Genomic DNA, 18,587 nt, shown 5'->3' with positions numbered 1-18,587 from the left:
GACTATTCCCACAAACCAACACGGGTTATTTTAGAATGTTTTGTTCTCGCCCATATACTTCCTAGAAAAATTCTTTAGAGGTTACCTGACATAGAATCGTTCTAAGTTAAACACACTTAATTTTGAAGTTCCTACGATTGAGTCATCGAAAAAGAAGGTGAATTTTGTTAATATAGATGGTAACTATCAATCCACCCACCTTTAGGACCTAGCATCCTCGTGACTTTTGTTAATATAAATGGTAACTATCAATCCACCCACCTTTAGGACCTAGCATCCTCGTTGACACTCGTTCCTCTCAGCAATCAATGTGGGATCTCACAATCCACTCATCTTCAGGCCCAACGTTCTTGCTGGCACTCGTTCCTCTCTCCAATCGATGTGGGATCTCACAATTCACCCATCTTCAGGGCCCAGCGTTCTCGTTGACACTCGTTCCTCTCAGCAGTCGATGTGGGATCTCACAATCTACCCTCCTTCAGGGCCTAGCGTCCTCGTTGGCACTCATTCCTCTCAGCAATCGATGTGGGATCTCACAATCCACCCACCTTCGTTGGCACTCGTTCCTCTCAACAATCGATGTGGGATCTCACAATCCACCTATCTTCAGAGCTCAGCGTTCTCGTTGGCACTCGTTCTTCTCAGCAATTGTGGGATCTCACAATCCACCCACCTTTAGGGCCTAGCGTCCTCGTTGGCACTCGGCCTCTCAGCAATCGATGTGGGATCTCATAATCCACCCATCTTCAGGCCCAGCGTTCTTGTTGGCACTCGTTCCTCTCTCCAATCGATGTGGGATTTCACAATCCACCCATCTTCAGGGTCCAGCATTCTCGTTGGCAATCGTTCCTCTCAGCAATTGATGTGGGATCTCACAATCCACCCACCTTCAGGGCCTAGTGTCCTCGTTGGTACTCGTTCCTCCCAGCAATCGATGTGAGATCTCACAATCCACCCACCTTCAGGGCCTAGCGTCCTCGATGGCACTCGTTCCTCTCAACAATCGATGTGGGATCTCACAATCCACCCACCTTCAGGGTCTAGCGTCCTCGTTGGCACTCGTTCCTCCAATGTGAGATCTCACAATCCACCCACTTTCAGGCCCACTCGATCCTCTCTCCAATCAATGTGGGATCTCACAAACTATCAATTCATTAATCATTTCTTAACAATCTTATCCTCACAATCGCTCTTATTCGAATATGGTATCAATTCATTCATACATCTCTCGTTTACTATGATCTTTCCGAAACACACACATGTATATGGTCAATTACAAAATTGTCCCCCGAACAAAACTCACCCACTTGTGAATAATAACCTTTTTTTTTTTTTGGTCGAGACATTCCAAGAGAGAATGAAGGAATTAATGTATAAATAAAAGTAAAACTACCCTAGGATCAAATGAAATCCAAAGACCTAGACATCAATATAATATGAAATTATTAATTTTAAATAAATAAATAAATAAAGTGTGGGAAACATGGGTGTCCTCGAAAACCAATACTCCCATTAGTTGCCGGGAAAAAAGGAGATAATAGTAATTTAATCTCATTCCCAAAGCCATTCAATTTAAGGCTCCTCTTTTATTCTCGAAATATGAGAATATTTGACGTGGAGGCTTGTGATTGGTCCAGGTGGAATATAATTTAATATAATTTTAAAAAATGGCGTCGAGAAATTCTATGGGGGAGGTTTAGGAGTGGGTGCTGCCCGTAATCTTCGTGACAGGCTCGACAGAGGCAACGGCACGTGTCCTCCGTAATGTGGGTGACTCACCCGCAGAGATTACTTTTTTCTTTTTCCATTTATTTATTTATTTATCTTAAAAACCAAAAGAGAAACTACTTTTTCTTATTTTACAAAAAAAATAAAATAAAAAATATTATTTTAGTTTATTTTTTTAATCATTTTAATTTTTATATTTTCAAAATTAATTTGTGTCAGCTTAATCTATAATAATAAATTTATAAAAACTCGTCATTCGAAATAATGATAAGGTGAGGCCCGACCTCCACCATCGTCTAACCCTAGTACAACTATGGCTCTTGTCTCACAACCAATGTGATCCCTATCTACTTAGATCGTTCATTATTAAAGGTTAATCAACAACCCTTTGATAGTCTCTCTACTATCGGTAACGACCTTACTTTTCTACTAACCTAAAATTGCTATCATATGCATGACGTAACTTCTTGTGCGGAAATATTCATTTAAAACAACTTTATAAAATAATGTCATGGACTTACATGTTTAAGAAAATGTCTTAAAACAATACAAACGAAATATTAAAATAAACATAAGTAAATATAAAAATAGCAATACCCTATACTAACATAAGGTCTACGAAATTAAATGCAATCACCTTATGTATGTGTCATGGTCCTTAATCGTGATGTCGTCGTCAACCATATAGGAGTGTCTTGTCTTTACCTAAAATATAGAAGCAGCACATACCTTGAATATTTTAAGAAATACTCAGTGACCCATTATTGGGGTCAGGGAATGTCGACACGTACAATCATGATTAGAGATTTATTTTTTAAAAACCATCGTAGAGGTAGCTTGCAATCACGTAGGATGTATAGTACTTTTCTACACACGATTCACACGTGCGAGCATGAGTCCACCAAGCGGTCTCGCCCCCTAGGCTTGCATGGTCGGGCTAGTTGACGATAGCTGGACATCCGGAGGTACAGAAAACCCTCAAATATCATGCAAGACATGATGATGATCATCATCTAGTGTACGTGTCCATACTCATCACAAAAGAGGAAGTATCCTAATATAAATGAACATACAATATGCATAAGGTCCGTATACTTTTCATCTTAAATCATTCATGCGACACAACCTTACACATCCTTCACATATTAATATAGGTAACATGCATACATAAGTTTTCATACATTCATCATTTATAACATCAGTTGTGGTGTATCAAAAAACTTTTCATCATAATGCAACATGACATCTCATACATGTATATCATCGTAACATGAGATGTCATCATACTATATCAGAGCATCATCATGCGTCTCAAGTCATCGTATCATAATGCATCATAATCCTAATATATCATAGCATCATAGTACATCACATCGTCATAACATCATAGCATCATAGTAACACATCATAATATCATATCAAAGCACGTCATCATAACACCATAGCACATCATAATATCATATCAACACACATGACACACATCATAATACATAAAACAAGTGTTTTGACTGAGCTGATAGTAGAGCCACTTACTTGGTTGGTTTTAACCGACGTTCTATCTAACTCTAATTTTGCTTGCTTTCATCATTCAAAGTTCATGTCGACCTCCATGGAGGTACTCCCCATATTAGAAATATCCTTCTAATTCTTTTAGCAGTCCTACAACGTACTTAATTATTCAAATTGAACAAACGAAGTTTATACTGACCTCAATTGCCTTAAATAAGGTCAAAATCAGCTTCAAATGGTACAAAACGTAGGGAACGATGTCCAAATTTGAGTTCCAAGCCAGAGTCGAGCCAAGTCAAGCCAAACGAGCCATATGAGTTGAGGAGTTGACACGTGTCACACACGTGTAGGGGTTGGAGCGTGCGTAGGTCATCGAATCACGTCGAGTCGTACTCTCGAGTATGCTTGAGTCACGTTTCTAGGTTACGTGCGTCAGGTGGGTTGTGGGCTTTGGGCTGTTTGGACTTGGATTATGGGTTGCTGCAAGTGGTTGCACGTGGGCCAAGGGTTGTGTCATTTTAGTCTCATAGTGTACGTGTCTGTAGTCATCATAAAGAAGAAGTATCCCGATGCACGTGAACATAGCCCTCATTCTTTCATCAGATATCACACTCGGTAATATTCATCAGATATCACACTCGGTAAACTTTCATAAATCATTTCATTCATCACATAGCTTTCAAATCATGGCATGTTGGGTGTGCTTCGTAGCTTTTCCTTCTCTCAAAACATTTCATAACAACCTATGGTCTAACATAACATTTCATTCATACCATCATGTCATTTGACATATCATATAACGACACATCACATTACAAGATATAACACATATAAGACACGTGTAAGGTCACTGGGCACGTATCATCATACATAAAAAAAAATTCTTTCAACCAGACTGATAATAGAGTCACTTACTTGTTTGGTGTAGTTCTGTGATGTCCTACATTGGTTGGGGAGGAGAACACAACACCCTTTATAAGAGTGCAGAAATCTTCCTAGTAGATGCGTTTTAAAGCTTTGAGGGAAGCTCGAAAGAGAGCTCAAAGAAGACAATATCAGCTAACGGTGGGCTTAGGCTTGGGCCGTTACAAATAGTATCAGAGCCAGACACGAGGCGGTGTGCCAGCGAGGTCGCTGGGTCCTTCTCGCTGTTCCTTGAAGGGGGAGTAGACACGAGGGGGTGTGCCAACGAGGACGTTGGGCCTTGAACGGGGTGAATTGTGATGTCAGACGTTGAGTTTTTTAATAATTTAAATGTATTATTAAAATTTATAAACAAAAATGCAAAAAAATGAGAAATATTTTTATTTTAATTTAGCGAATTTATCAACGAAAGCTTCCATTAACCTTCTTCCCCATCACTGTTTCGGCCGATTCTTCTTTCCTCAATGGAAATGGGATCGAGGGACACAATCTTCGCAGAGTGTTCTTCGGATTTCGAAGGTACATTCTTGTTCTTTCTCCCGGTATTTCCTTTCTCAGTGAGTGCGCGTTGTTGGCTCCCAGCTAGAATCATTTCGATGTAATTCACAGAAAGAAGCAGGTATTAGCGCATTTCTTCGAACATATTTCCAATCTCGTATATGAATTATCTTCATTAGCTTTGTTTTTTTGGAATATTTCATTCGAACAACGTGATTGTCGATTGGAGTAGAAAACTAAAGAATGAAAAACTTCGAGATGGAGAAATTGAATGGCGAGGTTTCTATTTCAATTTTAGTTCCCATTTGTCAAATCAAGCGATCTAATCTCTCCTAATGAACAATCCAAAACTCAAGTGAATGGGATTCTCTTAAATGTTACTGTCTATGTGATACCAATTGTCTAGTTTGTATTCATTTTTTGTCTTGGCTAAGATTAATCTCAAGGACTTTGTGGAAGGTGAAGAGTTTACTAAGAAGATTAGTTTGATTAAGTTATTGAAAACCAAAGCTATGAGAAGTGGATTTCATTTTAGGGATTGGAGCTTAGTTTCTTCTGCAGTTAATGGCATTAAATGTAGTTGTATACTACAACTATACTATAGTTTAGTATCTAATGAAACTACACTGCTTTCACTAGTTATAGACTCTAGTGTTGAGGTCAATGCTCTGGCCTCTACTGTGAGCGATTGACACAACTAGACGAGAAAATTTGTAGCCATCAGTTTATTTGGTGACATATTCTCACTTGTGCTTCTATCAGTAATTTTTTTCAGAGCACATTTTGTTGGGGTTTTGCATAGAGTTAGTCTGTAATAGTCCGAATTCACTACTAATAGATATTGTTCGCTTTGGCCCATTATGTATCGCCGTTAGCCTTACGGTTTTAAAATGCGTATGTTAGGGAGAGGTTTCTACACCCTTATAAGTAATGCTTCGTTCTACTCTCCAACCGATGTGGCATCTCACAGTCCACCCTCCTTTGGGGCCAAGCCAGCGTCTTTGCTAGTACACTGCCTGGTGATTAGCTCTGATACCATTTGTAATAACCCAATCTCATCGCTAACAGATATTGTCCGCTTTGACCCATTACGTATCGCTGTCGGCCTTGTGGTTTCAAAACGCGTTTGTTATGGAGGAGTGTTCACATCCTTATAAGGAATTTTTCGTTCCCCTGTCCAACTGATGTAGGATCTGACCGTTAGACATTTGGGCATTCATTTCAAGCTTGCATCTCCATCCCACCCATCCTTCTGCTTGGTTCTGTTTTCCTTGAGGAGATGGGATCAGGGGATACAATTTTCGTTGGCTGTTCCTTGGGTTTTGAGGTACTTTCTATTTCTGTCCTCTGGTATTTTCTTTTTCATGCTCGTGTGAGTTTTTGGCTCCTAGCTGGAATGATTACAATGCGATTCACTTAATGGAGCAAACACCAACTGATTCCTTGAAACATATTTCCAACTCCATCTTTGAATTATCTACATCTAGGCCCATTTGATAACCATCTGATATTTAGGTTTTGGTTTGAAAATTTTGCTTGTTTTTTTTATTTTTTTTATTTTTATTTTATTTTTTATAATTTATCTACCATAGGATTCATCATTTGTAGGAAAACCTAGTTTTTGAAAACTACTTTTTACAATTTTCAAAACTTGGATTGTTCGATGATTTAAATTTAAGTCAATGGTTCTTGTAAATGTTCTAGATATTTGTCTTTTCCCTTGATATCCAATATTTGCAAATTCCAAAACCACAGTTAGGAGAATGACAGAGTGGGAGATCGAACTATCGACCTTAGGAATGATAATAATAGGTGTCTTACAGTTATACTCGTGTTGCCACATTAGTGTCTATTGATACAAGTAAACCTTAAGCCTTTAGAATCCAAGTATGCTTGTATAAAATTTTGTACAATACTTACTTTTACACTGATTTTTCAGGCGCCTTGGCCTTTTTCCGATGTATCTGGCCTTTTCTCCCAGAACTTCAAATGCAAAGCCCTGTTCTCAAGCATCTGCTCAATCTCCTCAATCGGAAGGCCCTTCGTTTCAGGCACGCATATCAGGACAAACATAAGTGCTACTATTGAAATCAATCCGAATATTAGGAATGTCCAGGAAGGCCCAATTGATTGTGTTAAAGATAAGAAGGACTGAGCAACAACAAGGTTTGAGACCCAATTTGCAGTGGCTGCTATTCCTCCACAGACTCCACGATACCTTAATGGATAAATCTCTGAATTAACAATCCATGGCACAGTTCCCATTCCTGGAGAAAAGAAAATGATGTAGAGAGCAAGACCAATGAGTGCAAGCCATCCAAATTTGCTAGGACATCCCCTAGTGTACCACAGTCTATCTTCACCGAGGCACAAATCCTTCACTGTGTCGTTAGAAACCAAACATTCGCCCGGAAATAGCTGCAAACAACAAAAGGGTGTCAGGAAATGTTATGCAGCTTATGTATTTTTTTCCTACTCAATCAGATTAGTGCTTGCTTTTACCTTATTAGCTGCTGAGGCACAGAAACCACAATCTGGAGATGAGGCTTTCAAACATTTCATACAGTCCCAAGAAGCAGTTTTTCGGGCCAAACTGTAGTCGGGGCAGGTGTAGGCGTTGAGTTGAGTGGTTTTGGTGCTCACTAATGGAGAATGAGATGTTGTTTCATGAAAAACTCCTGATAGAAGGCCAAGAGAAATCATGACACCAAATAAACTGATGACTAGAAGCTTTTTCCTCCCTGTTCTATCAATAAAATATATGCTCACAATGGAGCCCAATGCATTGAGCCCAGCAGTGACCAGTGAAAGCAGGAGTGCTGTCTCATTAGATGCAAAGCCAGCCAACTGCACTATAGAAGGACTGTAGTACATAACTGTATTTATGCCCACGAATTGCTGGAAAACCTGGAGTCCAACCCCTGCATAAAGTCCCCTTCTCACCGTTTTGGTTTTCAATAGCTTGATCATACTAATCTTCTCAGAAGACTGTTTTTCCTTGATCTCTGCTTCAACGGAGTCCTTGAGATCTTGAATCTCTGCCTCTACCTCATTTGGTGAGTATATTTTTCTTAGTATCCTTTCAGCTTCTTCTGACCTTCCCTGTTCAACCAGATATCTTTTATGTTTAAAGCTTCACACTACCATATTTATGAAGACCAACTACTTGAGGAAAAGCCATACTATCACCTTGCGGTATAACCATCGAGGTGACTCTGGAAGAAATAACATTAAGAGAAACTGCACGAGCGCTGGAACACCTGCAACACCGAGCATCCACCGCCATGTCCCCGGTGCCTACATGGGTACCCTCTATCCTTTAGTCTTTAATTTCCTCTTTGTGAAAGAAAAAGCTATATCTCCATCATTGAAGATATCTTTATGAGTTCATCCGTCACTCTTGTATGAAGGAAATGGTTCATCTTTTGCATATTATCTTACTCAAAAGTAGTTTCCCTTTGTTCTGACTTGTGAAATGGCTTTGATAATCAAAGGAATACGTATAATGGTGTGTTAGAGGATTGTTGGGAGAGAGTTTCACGTTGGCTAATTTAGGAAATGATCATGAGTTTATAAGTAAGGAATACATCTCTATTAGTATGAGGTCTTTTGGGAAAGCCCAAAGCAAAGCCACGAGAGCTTATGCTCAAAATGAATAATATCATACCATTGTAGAGAGCGTGATTCTTAACATGGTATCAAAGTCATGCCCTTAACTTAGCCATGTCAATAGAATCCTCAAATGTCGAACAAAGAAGTTGTGAGCCTGGAAGGTGCAGTGAGGTCATGAGAGCTTACGCTCAAAGTGGACAATATCATACCATTGTGGAGAGTCGTTATTTCTAACATGGTGCAGAGATTAACATTTAGTAGTAGAAAGTATGTACAAATGATAGTTTACTTGATTTACCTTGGTGAAAGCCAGGTTGATGAGATAGGATAGAAACTGGCCACCAGTGATGAGAAAACCATTTGTGCTAACAAGGGCACCACGGATTTTTGCAGGGGAAGCCTCGGAGATGTACAAAGGGGAGGTCATGGAAGCCATTCCCACACCAAGGCCAACGAAAACCCGACCGACAATGAGAAGGGAAGGGCCAGGTGAAGCAGCCATGACCACAGCTCCAATGAAGAAGAGAAAATCTGCTATGAGAATTGCAGTTCGCCTTCCATATCGGTCGTTCATCCATCCTCCAATTGCCGCTCCTATTATGGCCCCTGCAATTGCCATGCTCACTATGGTTTCCTGTCAATACCATCATCACCAAGACTTCAGCTGCACTTCTAAATGAGGAAAAGCTAACGAATCGGATTTAATGCCTCGGAAAACTTACTGATTTGAATTTGAGTACGGGTTGGGTTGGGTTGATCGAGATTTAATGCATTGAAAAACCTATGAATTTGGATTTGGGTGGATAGGGGTTTAAGACATTAGGAAACCTATTGATTAGGATGAGTTGGGTTGTTCGAGATTTAACACATCGGAAACGCTATTGATTTAGATTCGGATAGGTTTAGTTTGGTCGGGTTCCAAATCTAAACTACAAAATTACAAGGTTACAAACAAATCAACCTCATGGGTTATATATATATATATATATTTGTCTTAAATTTATTAAATTAAAATGAATAAAATTTTTAAATTGATTATAGTAAAGAAAGTATTTAATGTTCAAATACCTATTCTAAAAAAAATGCGTATGATATTAAAAATTTTAATGATTTAAAAATAATCTATAGCATTATTTTATTTTAAATTTAATTAAATTAAAACTACAAAAACTACACAAATTTCACTAAATTCTATGTTCTAAATTTCTCTTTTTCATGGACCATAATTTTTTTTTCCATTAACTACTTTAATTTATAATGTCAAGATTAATGTCATTAATGTGAATGATTATTTTGAATTTAAAATTTGCTCATAGAATAAAAAATGAAAAAATGACGTCACAAAAAATACAAATCATTAAATACCAATTTCAAAATGGATGGAACAATTATTTATTAGGAAATTGTCTAAAAATTTGACAAGATTATGTCAAGGGTTGAATATATGGCAAAAATGGAGAAAAAAAACATAATAAAAAAATAGTACTTAGACTATGAATTTTATTAACAATATATTTGATACGTAATCGGTATTAATTCTATACTTTAACTAATATTATTGAAATCGACATCACGATAAATAAAGTGAAGAAAATGGACTAAGGTTATAAAAAATGAAAAAATAGGACGATTACAAATTTGAATATGGTTGAAATAATTGTCTTACCTCAAATGATAAAATATTGATATGCAATTCAAAAATAAATTACCGATCACAAGCAATAGAGATTTATATATATATAAAAAGGGATAGAACGAAGATATAATCCTCGTATTCGGCCCTATTTTACTAATGAGGAGAAATTTCTTCTCGTTCCTTCCAAGAAAAAAAAAAACAGAAAAACATGATTAATTAAGAACCTGTAAAACGGTGTTTCTGTCCACCGACTTGAAATCATCCCTTATGTAAAGAAGTGCTCCAGAAATCACTCCTGCAAAAACATAAACACCATCCCAAATCATCATATCGAACGATGTTTTCTCTTTTGGACTTCCCGTCAAACATGTTGATAAAGAGAGATTTCCACACCCTTCTAAAGAATGTTTCGTTCCCCTCTCCAATCGACGTACAATCTCACAATCCACCCTCTTCTCCAATCGATCTGGGATCTCACAATCTACCTCTTCGAGGCCTAACGTGTACTCGTTCTAACATGGGATCTCACAATTCACCCCTTCGAAACCCAGTATCCTCGGTGGCACTTTTTTCACTCGTCAATCGATGTAGGATCTCACAATTCACATCCTTAAGGGCTTAGCGTCCTCGCTGACACTCGTTCCACTCTCCTCTCACAATTCACCATCCTCGTTGACACTCACTTCTCTCGCAAGAACAAACAAACAAGAAGAAGATTACCCGTGTCATAACCAAAAAGAAGGCCACCAATTCCAGCAGAGAAAGCAAGACGAAGAACATAAGGATTGTTCCAGAGCAGAGAAAAGCATTGTCTGAAAGCCGACCCATCAGTAGTGCCTCCATGGAAGCCTCCCTCCATTTCTCCCTCTACACCAAACAAAACAAACACTTCCCCTCCAAAACCCACAAAAATTACAGACAAAAATGATGTCTTTTTTTCTTTCCTGCTTCCCGGAAGACAAAGAAGTCAATGTTCTTTGTCTTTGTCTCTGTCTCTGTCTCTGTTTCATTCAATGAATACAGGCTGATTTTGGACATTATGCACTTGAATGTTTGACCAAATGGATAAGGGAATCAATTTGTGTATATATACATATGTATGTATGATACGTTTGACCAAATGTATATGTATCATAAGGTTGATTTTGTTCTATGAGGACTACTATACATACCTGACGCATATATGTACTATGTCATGAATGAAAGGAAAGGAAGAAGGAGATGATGCATTTATGTATGTCATATACATTGGGATACTTTCCTGTTATGTTATGTTCATACAGATGCGTACCTTCGATATTTATGTTCACTATGATATCATGCGGGCTTTTTTCTTTCGTGGCGTCTAGCGACGTGTTAATGCATTGAGCCCGACTAAGCCAAGCTGAGGAGGTACATATATGAGCCTGTCTGGTGGGTCCATGTGTGCATATGGGCCGTTTGTGGGGAAGTACTACACATTCAACCTTGTCCAGAACTGGAAAGAGGTCAAGGTCATGCTATGTTGTTTTAAAGGATAGGTATCATCATTTATACGTGTGTTTGCACTACCTAACCTTAACAGAGGGGTTACTAAGTATTTCTAAAATACTCAAGCCACGTGCTATACTTGTTTTTGTAGATAAAAGTAAAGTGGCCCTGCTCGTGCTACACTTACAAAGTTTTTATTTGAATTATTTTGCAATGAGGAGTTGGAGTTAATTAATTAGTCACATAAAATGGAATAATTATTATTTGCCCCTCATACAATAATACAATTACATCACCATTTGGTATTAGGTCCCAATCACAAAATTGCCAAATTTTAGGTCCCAATTACAAGCAAATTAAATAATTCTTTTCATCCATTTTTTATTGAACAAATTCTTTTTATAGAATATAATATTACAATTAAGTACTAAAATTTTTAAGAATTTTGAATATCTGACCTAACCAAAGTTACTAAACACGTCTAAACACATTACACTGTTTGTAAATACTCTATGAGGGGTCGACAGACGGTTTTCATCCATATGTTGATGATAAGATTTTTTTAAATGTTACTTTTAAAATTTCATGGGTATCTTTTAAACATAGTACTAACAATAAATAAGTTGAAAAGTATTAACGAAACTTTTGAAATAAAATACTTACGGTTTTTCCATCTTAAACTAACGATAATAATATATTTTTAAACTTTTTTGAAAATTCAAGAGTATTATTACAAAATTTATAGGTATTTTTATTAATTTAACATTTTTTTATATTTCAAAGACGTCCATCAGACAAAAATATGAAAATTTAGGTACTAAACTTGTAATTTAACCTTAATTGTAGTATAGACACAATGCCATTGCCAATTCCACGCACGCTTTCGGGTACTTGCAGCCCAAGCATGCCACCATAGGCGACTTGATTAGTAACTTTTTCGAGTTTTCAAGTTCGGAGTTGAGTAGCTATTTCCCATTCTCTATGATATGAAGTTGATAATCAATTATGCAACTGCTTGAAATTAAATAATAATACCAATACCGATGAAATGAGATCATTTACATTAATATAATCAACTTTGTAGAACATCAATAGAATAAATGGATTTAAACCTATCATTTTGTTAAGAATGAAAAATGGAATTGGGATTGAAAGTGCAACAAACATAGGTGGGATCAAAAGCCCCAATGAGATCTAAAGTTGGGATCTAAAGTCATGACGGAAAAATCCTTCCTTAAACACGGTTGGTTTGCGGAAGAGTGGAGTACCAATAGAAGCTAGTGGGACTATTGCAAGTAGTGGTAATGCTAGGCTCACAGACTTGGTACTTGCGGTGATGTATGGACTAGTCGGGGACTGTAATTTGTGACTTGAGGACGAGTAGCGGTTGCTTAAGGTTCGAAAGCAATGGCGATGGTTTGGAAGCGGTTGAAAGTAGGAAGTTGTGGTTGTTAATGCTAGGCTCACAGATTTGCAACTTGCAGTGATGTATGAACTAGTCGGGGACTGTAATTTGTGACTTGAGGACTAGTAGTGGTTGCTTAAGGTTCGAAAGCAATGGCGATGGTTTGGAAGCTGTTGAAAGTAGGAAGTTGTGGTTGTTAATGCTAGGCTCACAGACTTGCTAACTTGCAGTGATGTATGGACTAGTCGGGGACTATAATTTGTGACTTGAGGACTAGTAGTGGTTGCTTAAGGTTCGGAAGCAATGGCGATGGTTTGGAAGCCGTTGAAAGTAGGAAGTTGTGGTTGTTAATGCTAGGCTCACAGATTTGCGACTTGCGGTGATGTATGGACTAGTCGGGGACTGTAATTTGTGACTTTAGGACTAGTAGTGGTTGTTTAAGGTTCGGAAGTAATGACGATGGTTTGGAAGCTGTTGAAAGCAGGAAGTTGTGGTTGGTGTGATACTCGATTGGTATTTCTCAATTCTTTAACACATTTATAAAAAAAAATGGATGCAGAAGTGTTATAGAAGAGTACCCAGTTTTTCTGGACTCATTTCTTTAGCCTCCTTGATATCAAGTTCAAGGTTTCCCAGAATGGCATAGATATCTTCGGCTCTCGGATGAGTTCGATCAGCGACACGAAACTCGGCTACACGGCCATTGATCTCCAGCCAACTACAACCAGGGGTCTTCTTCAACCCTTTATCCCTAAGGAAACTTCTCATTTTAGCCACTCCATCCCATTTACCTGCAGCAGCATATATGTTCGAAAGCAATATGTAATTCCCTGCGTTTTTCGGCTCCATATCAATGAGCTTCTCGGCCGCAAACTCCGCAAGCTTAGACCCAGGATGCAACTTACAAGCACTCAACAATGGACCCCAAACTCGAGCGTCGGGTTTGATCGGCATGTTTCTTACAAGTTCTCCAGCTTCATTGATAAGCCCAGCTCTCCCTAAGAGATTAACCATACAAGCATAATGTTCTTGACTTGGTTGGCAGCTATAACTTTCAATCATCTCCTTGAAAAACTCCTTTCCCTTTTCGACGAGACCGGAGTTGACGCACGCTGTTAGTAATCCGAGAAATGTTACCTGATCTGGGTTTGAATTCGAGCACTTCATTTGATTGTAGAGCTTGAAACATTGAGACCAATCTCCATGGTTGGCATGAGCACTGATCATGGAGTTCCACATTATCAAATCTTTGTCATCAACTCTCTCTTCCTCGAATAGCCTCTGGGCCATGTCTATACACCCGCATTTTGCATAGGTGATTAGGAGGGCTGTGTTAAGGGATGGCAGGGAAGTCAGGGCTAGCTTCAATGAGTACCCATGTAAATATGTTACATTTTCAAGTGCTCCTATGTCAACAAATGCAGGCATGATATTGATCACTGTAATGAAATCAGCTTGAATCCCATCCGATTTCATCCTGAAGAACAGAGACAAAGCAATGAGAGCATGACCATGTTTGACATTCCCCTTGATCATAGCACTCCATGAAATTACAGTCTTGTTTGTGACCGAGTTGAAGATCTTACAAGCTGAATCTAAGCTGTTACACTCGCAGTACATGTCTATGAGAGAATTATGAACTGAAACTTGACTATCTGAACCATTTCTCAATATGTTGGCATGGGTTTGTTTGCCCCAATCAGCACGTTTCAGCTGTGAAATCGAAGAGATAACAGGAAGCGCAGTAAATAGATCGGCTCTAATCCCGGATCGTGCCATGGACTCGAAAAGCTCGAGACATTCCATTGGTCGTCCTTCTCGAGCATAAGCTGCTATCATTATATTCCATACAACACGGTCCTTTTCAGGCATTTTTTCAAATAACTTGCGAGCATCTACTAAGCTACCTAACTTGGAGTAAAGAGACAACACGGCAGTATCTACCAACAAATCTCCACATAAGTTGCTCACAATTGCAATACAATGAACAATTTTTGCAAGCTGAATTGAACTTAAACCCGAAACAGACCTCAAGAGATTGATAAATGTGAGTGAATCTGTCACTAATGGCTCTGATTTCATCCTCCCAAAGAGCAGGGAAATATCGTCCCCATTACCATTTTGAGGCGCCTCTGACATCAATGAACTCCAGCAGTCCAAATCCTTCACAGACATTTTATCAAACAGTTGGTGGGCATTCTCAAAATCAATGCACTTTTCGTACATCTCAGCCAGAACAGTAACAACCGTATCATAAGAATCAACACCAAGCTTAATCAAACACCCATGAATGTTCTTCCCAAATTCAACATGTGACAAACAACAACATGATCGCAAAACAAAAGGGTAAGTTTGTTCATCCGGGTGCATGGACTTAGCAACCATTTCTCGGTACACCAACAGGGTGCGCTCATATTCACCAAATCTAGTCAAATTTCTCAGAATAGCATTGTAAAGAGTCGAATTGGGATCGATTATAGAATTGAAAACATGGTGAGAGAGATTAAGGAGTCCAAAATTCGCATAGCAATCAATGAGTTTGCAAGAGAGAGTTGGGTTTTGGTGGAAACCATGGAGGACGAACCTGGCGTGAATTTGCTGGAGCTGTTGACGAGATTTGCATCGACTGAACAGAGATGAAAGCGTGTTGAACAGTCTTGATTGGGTGGCGGGAAAATTCGGGAATTTGAAACGGAAAATGGGACTTTGAGTAATGGGTTTTGATCGTTGAAGATGAAACATGTTGGGCGAAAGCGGCGGTGCATTTTTAGCAATGCTATGAGACTCGGAGTTCCGTTTTCAAATTCAAGAACGCGTCAATGTTCCAGAATTTCTCCCCCATTCAAGATGTTCCATGATTTTGACCATTGAATACTACTCTCCAGAGTGGCACTAGTCCTCCTGACTTTGTGCTTCTCCAAAATGTCTCGTACCAATAGAGACAGTATTCGTTACTTATAAACGTCTCAATAATCCTCTTCTCGAATAAAGTACACTATAAACCTCTTCTTAATCGAGGTTCGACTCATTTTTCTTTTGGAGTCCTTTGTTCGACATTTGGGGATTCTACTAACATGGCTAATTTAAGGCATAGATCTGATATTATGTTAGATGAACACGACTCTCCACAATGGTATGATATTGTCCACTTCGAACATAAGCTCTCGTGACTTTGCTTTGGACTTTCCGAACAAGCTTCATACCACTGGAGAGAGTATTCCGACTTTCCTCCCACAATATTTTTTCTTACTACTATTCAAATTTACATTTGGTCTAAAAATATACAAAAAAAAAAAAAAAAAAAAATATATATATATATATATATATATATATATATATATATATATATAAAAAGATAAAAGATGTTAAGGTTACTTTTAAAATATAGTACGGAGATATAAAGTATTTTTGAATTGTTAAAAAAAAAAAAGTTGAAATATATTATTGAAATTTTTTTAAAGTTGAAGCCTATTTTTTAAACGTTATTAAAAGTTTACGGATATTATTAAAACAAAGTGTAACGATTTCCATCCAAAACGAAGGGTGGTAAGTGTTAAGGATAGTTGACCGTTTATGTTTACCATATTTAAATAAAAGAAAAATATAATGTATTCATTTATTATTCTTCCTTTCTATATTATCTCTAATTTACCATATTTTTTTATAAATGATTATAAATAGAGAACTTCTACCACAATCTACCTGAGTGGTTTCAGTAAATATTTTCATGGTAATAGACCTCTTTAACAACCTTGATCCTTTCTTCTCTATAGCTTTCGAATCCTCTTATCATCTTCTTCCTTTCAACACTCTAATCTCGTTTCTCACAGGCAGACCAAACATGTTGAATTAGATTATCATTTCCTTCGACAACTTGTTATTGTTGCCAAGCTTCGCACACAATATGTCCCTTCCCATTTCCAAGTTGCTGGCATCTTCACAAAAAATGTTTATCGACCTCTTTTTGAATTTTTCAGATCCCCAAGCTTCATGTTCGTTCAAATCCGACGCTCAGCTTGCGGGGGTTTAAGGATAGTTGATCATTTATTAAGGCAAATATATTGTATTCATTTATTATTCTTCCTTTTTATTTATTTATTGTTATTTCCATATTATTTATAATTTACCATATTTCTTTATTCTATAAATGATTTAAGGGTATTATTGAAACTTTTAAAAATTTAAAAATATTTTTTAGACCGACATTTTTATTAATTTAATCTTTTAAAATTTAAATATTATATTTCAGTTAAATTTCAAATTCAACTCAAAATTTTTAGTTGTTAATTCTATTTTTAAACGTTCAAAAATACTAATAAATTTTTTAAAAAAATATTTATGAGATGTAAATAGCTTGTTTATGGAGGTTAAAAATGTCAATTCACTTTTAAAATTTTAGATATATTTTTCAAAATAATACTAATTATAACTATATTTTTTAAAGTATTTTTATTAATTTAATCTAAAATTTAAATCAAATTCCAATAATACGATAATGGTCAACGTGAACGGTCAACCTTTTTCCCAATGAAAATAATAACGGCCAAACAGAAAACGAGGGGTGCCACGTGGCTACAGTTGGCGGCTAAATATTATTTATAAAATTCAGTAATTAATTTTTTTTAAATATTAATTTTTGAATAAGGACCATCTTATTTTGTGTGCCAAGCATGCCATAATTCCGTGTGCCAATTAATTACGCCTTTATTTAATTAATTAAAAATATTATAAAAAAAAACTGAAATATCCGAAAATAATTCCCATGGGTCGGTAAAGCTAAACCATAACCACGTGTCATCAATCCAACGGCTATGAACGGCCACGCGTCAAGAGATCATGAGACAGTTGGGCAGTTGATGCCACGTGGTAATAACACGGTAAATTCAAGGACTAAGTCAATGAGTGACGTGGCAGCATCATCACCAGTCAAACCTCCCAGAAATTCAAGGAGCCTTTGAAAATTCGTTATTTATACCCACAGTCCACCTCTCTGTATCCCCAAAACAAGATTTTCTGGGTGAATTTTCTCGGGAAAATCAATCTGTTTGGTTGGTGGGAAAATTAACGGGAAAATTTTGTGAGATGGCAGTGATGATGAAGATGAAGGGGGAGGTGGCGCCGGCGGTTTATGTATTGAATGAGAGGCGGGGAGGGAAGTATGGGCGGAGATTGGAGACGATTTTGGAAGAGGGATCGGAGGGAAGCTGTGAGTTTGTGGGGAGGAGGAGTTTGTGTGTTCTTCGTGTTCTTCGTGTTCTTCGTGTTCTTCCGGTTGTTGTTTCTTATTTTTTGTTGTATAGACATGTTGTAGGTTGATTTTGGAGGGATTTGGTGTAAATTTGTAATGGGGTTTTTGTGGTGCTTGGGCTTTGGATTTAGAGGCCATGGCTACTTATCCCTTCTAAAAAATTTATGAAAAAAGGGTTTGAAAACTCTCATTTCTCTCTTTCTAGCGAGTTCAAATTAGAATACGAAATTGAATCGAAAACAATGTCCGTCTTCCATGACCTACAACATTCACCGTCACCCATATCTTAGTTTTCACGATCACTCTAGAATTCATCATCATTCGTGCATCACCATCATCTATATCTTAGCAGCTGCAATCTACGTAGGTTCACTTACGGTTTGAATATTTTAAATGGGACCTAAATACTCATAACCTCTTAAATACGTGATGGCCCGTTGGGTTTGGGTAATGCAAACACATATATACTTGATGGGACCTATCCTTTAAAACAACATAATATGGCCTCTACGCACTCATATATGATGGCATAGTATGGCCGACTTTAATGCACTGAT

The 18,587-nt window shown here is 37.6% G+C and overlaps 2 protein-coding genes and 1 long non-coding RNA gene across 4 annotated transcripts; 1 reads left to right on the top strand and 2 right to left on the bottom strand.

Moving 5' to 3' along the window:
* The first annotated feature begins 4,573 nt into the window (after nucleotides 1–4,573).
* On the top strand, nucleotides 4,574–8,979 carry LOC147791317 (uncharacterized). The gene is made up of 4 exons (XR_015422523.1): nucleotides 4,574–4,780; nucleotides 6,599–7,715; nucleotides 7,793–7,964; nucleotides 8,665–8,979. It is a non-coding gene; the product is annotated as an uncharacterized LOC147791317 (long non-coding RNA).
* LOC111801406 (putative inositol transporter 2) lies at nucleotides 6,460–10,882 on the bottom strand. Its single transcript, XM_023685398.2, has 6 exons — nucleotides 10,628–10,882; nucleotides 10,132–10,202; nucleotides 8,570–8,905; nucleotides 7,849–7,956; nucleotides 7,162–7,761; nucleotides 6,460–7,077 (listed from the first exon to the last, which is right to left on the bottom strand). Exons 1-6 carry the CDS (start codon nucleotides 10,764–10,766, stop codon nucleotides 6,595–6,597), a joined length of 1,737 nt encoding a protein of 578 aa, XP_023541166.2. The 5' UTR covers nucleotides 10,767–10,882; the 3' UTR covers nucleotides 6,460–6,594.
* Nucleotides 10,883–12,415: 1,533 nt separating this feature from the next.
* On the bottom strand, nucleotides 12,416–15,647 carry LOC111801596 (pentatricopeptide repeat-containing protein At3g12770). Of its 2 annotated transcripts, XM_087126750.1 has the most exons (2): nucleotides 15,367–15,636; nucleotides 12,416–14,945 (listed from the first exon to the last, which is right to left on the bottom strand). In XM_087126750.1, exons 1-2 carry the CDS (start codon nucleotides 15,403–15,405, stop codon nucleotides 13,347–13,349), a joined length of 1,638 nt encoding a protein of 545 aa, XP_086982876.1. In that variant the 5' UTR covers nucleotides 15,406–15,636; the 3' UTR covers nucleotides 12,416–13,346. The 2 variants fall into 2 exon arrangements, with proteins under 2 accessions (XP_086982876.1, XP_023541395.2); XM_023685627.2 differs by having other exon boundaries at nucleotides 12,416–15,647.
* Between the last annotated feature and the right edge of the window lie 2,940 nt (nucleotides 15,648–18,587).

This window comes from Cucurbita pepo, chromosome 9 (assembly GCF_057944985.1).
Source record: "Cucurbita pepo subsp. pepo isolate OVF chromosome 9, ASM5794498v1, whole genome shotgun sequence".
In the NCBI taxonomy this organism is placed as follows: Eukaryota; Viridiplantae; Streptophyta; class Magnoliopsida; order Cucurbitales; family Cucurbitaceae; genus Cucurbita; species Cucurbita pepo.
This window is presented reverse-complemented; position numbering and strand designations above follow the sequence as displayed.

What these genes read in the sequence shown, in the direction of transcription:
- LOC111801406 (XM_023685398.2), bottom strand. Translation starts at nt 10,766, where the DNA reads ATGGAGGGAGGCTTCCATGGAGGCACTACTGATGGGTCGGCTTTCAGA. An exon ending in TCTTTTTGGTTATGACACGG is followed by an intron (nt 10,203 to 10,627) that starts GTAATCTTCTTC and finishes ATGTTTTTGCAG; the next exon opens with GAGTGATTTCTGGAGCACTT. An exon ending in TCAACCTGGCTTTCACCAAG is followed by an intron (nt 7,957 to 8,569) that starts GTAAATCAAGTA and finishes GTACCCATGTAG; the next exon opens with GCACCGGGGACATGGCGGTG.
- LOC111801596 (XM_023685627.2), bottom strand. Translation starts at nt 15,524, where the DNA reads ATGTTTCATCTTCAACGATCAAAACCCATTACTCAAAGTCCCATTTTC.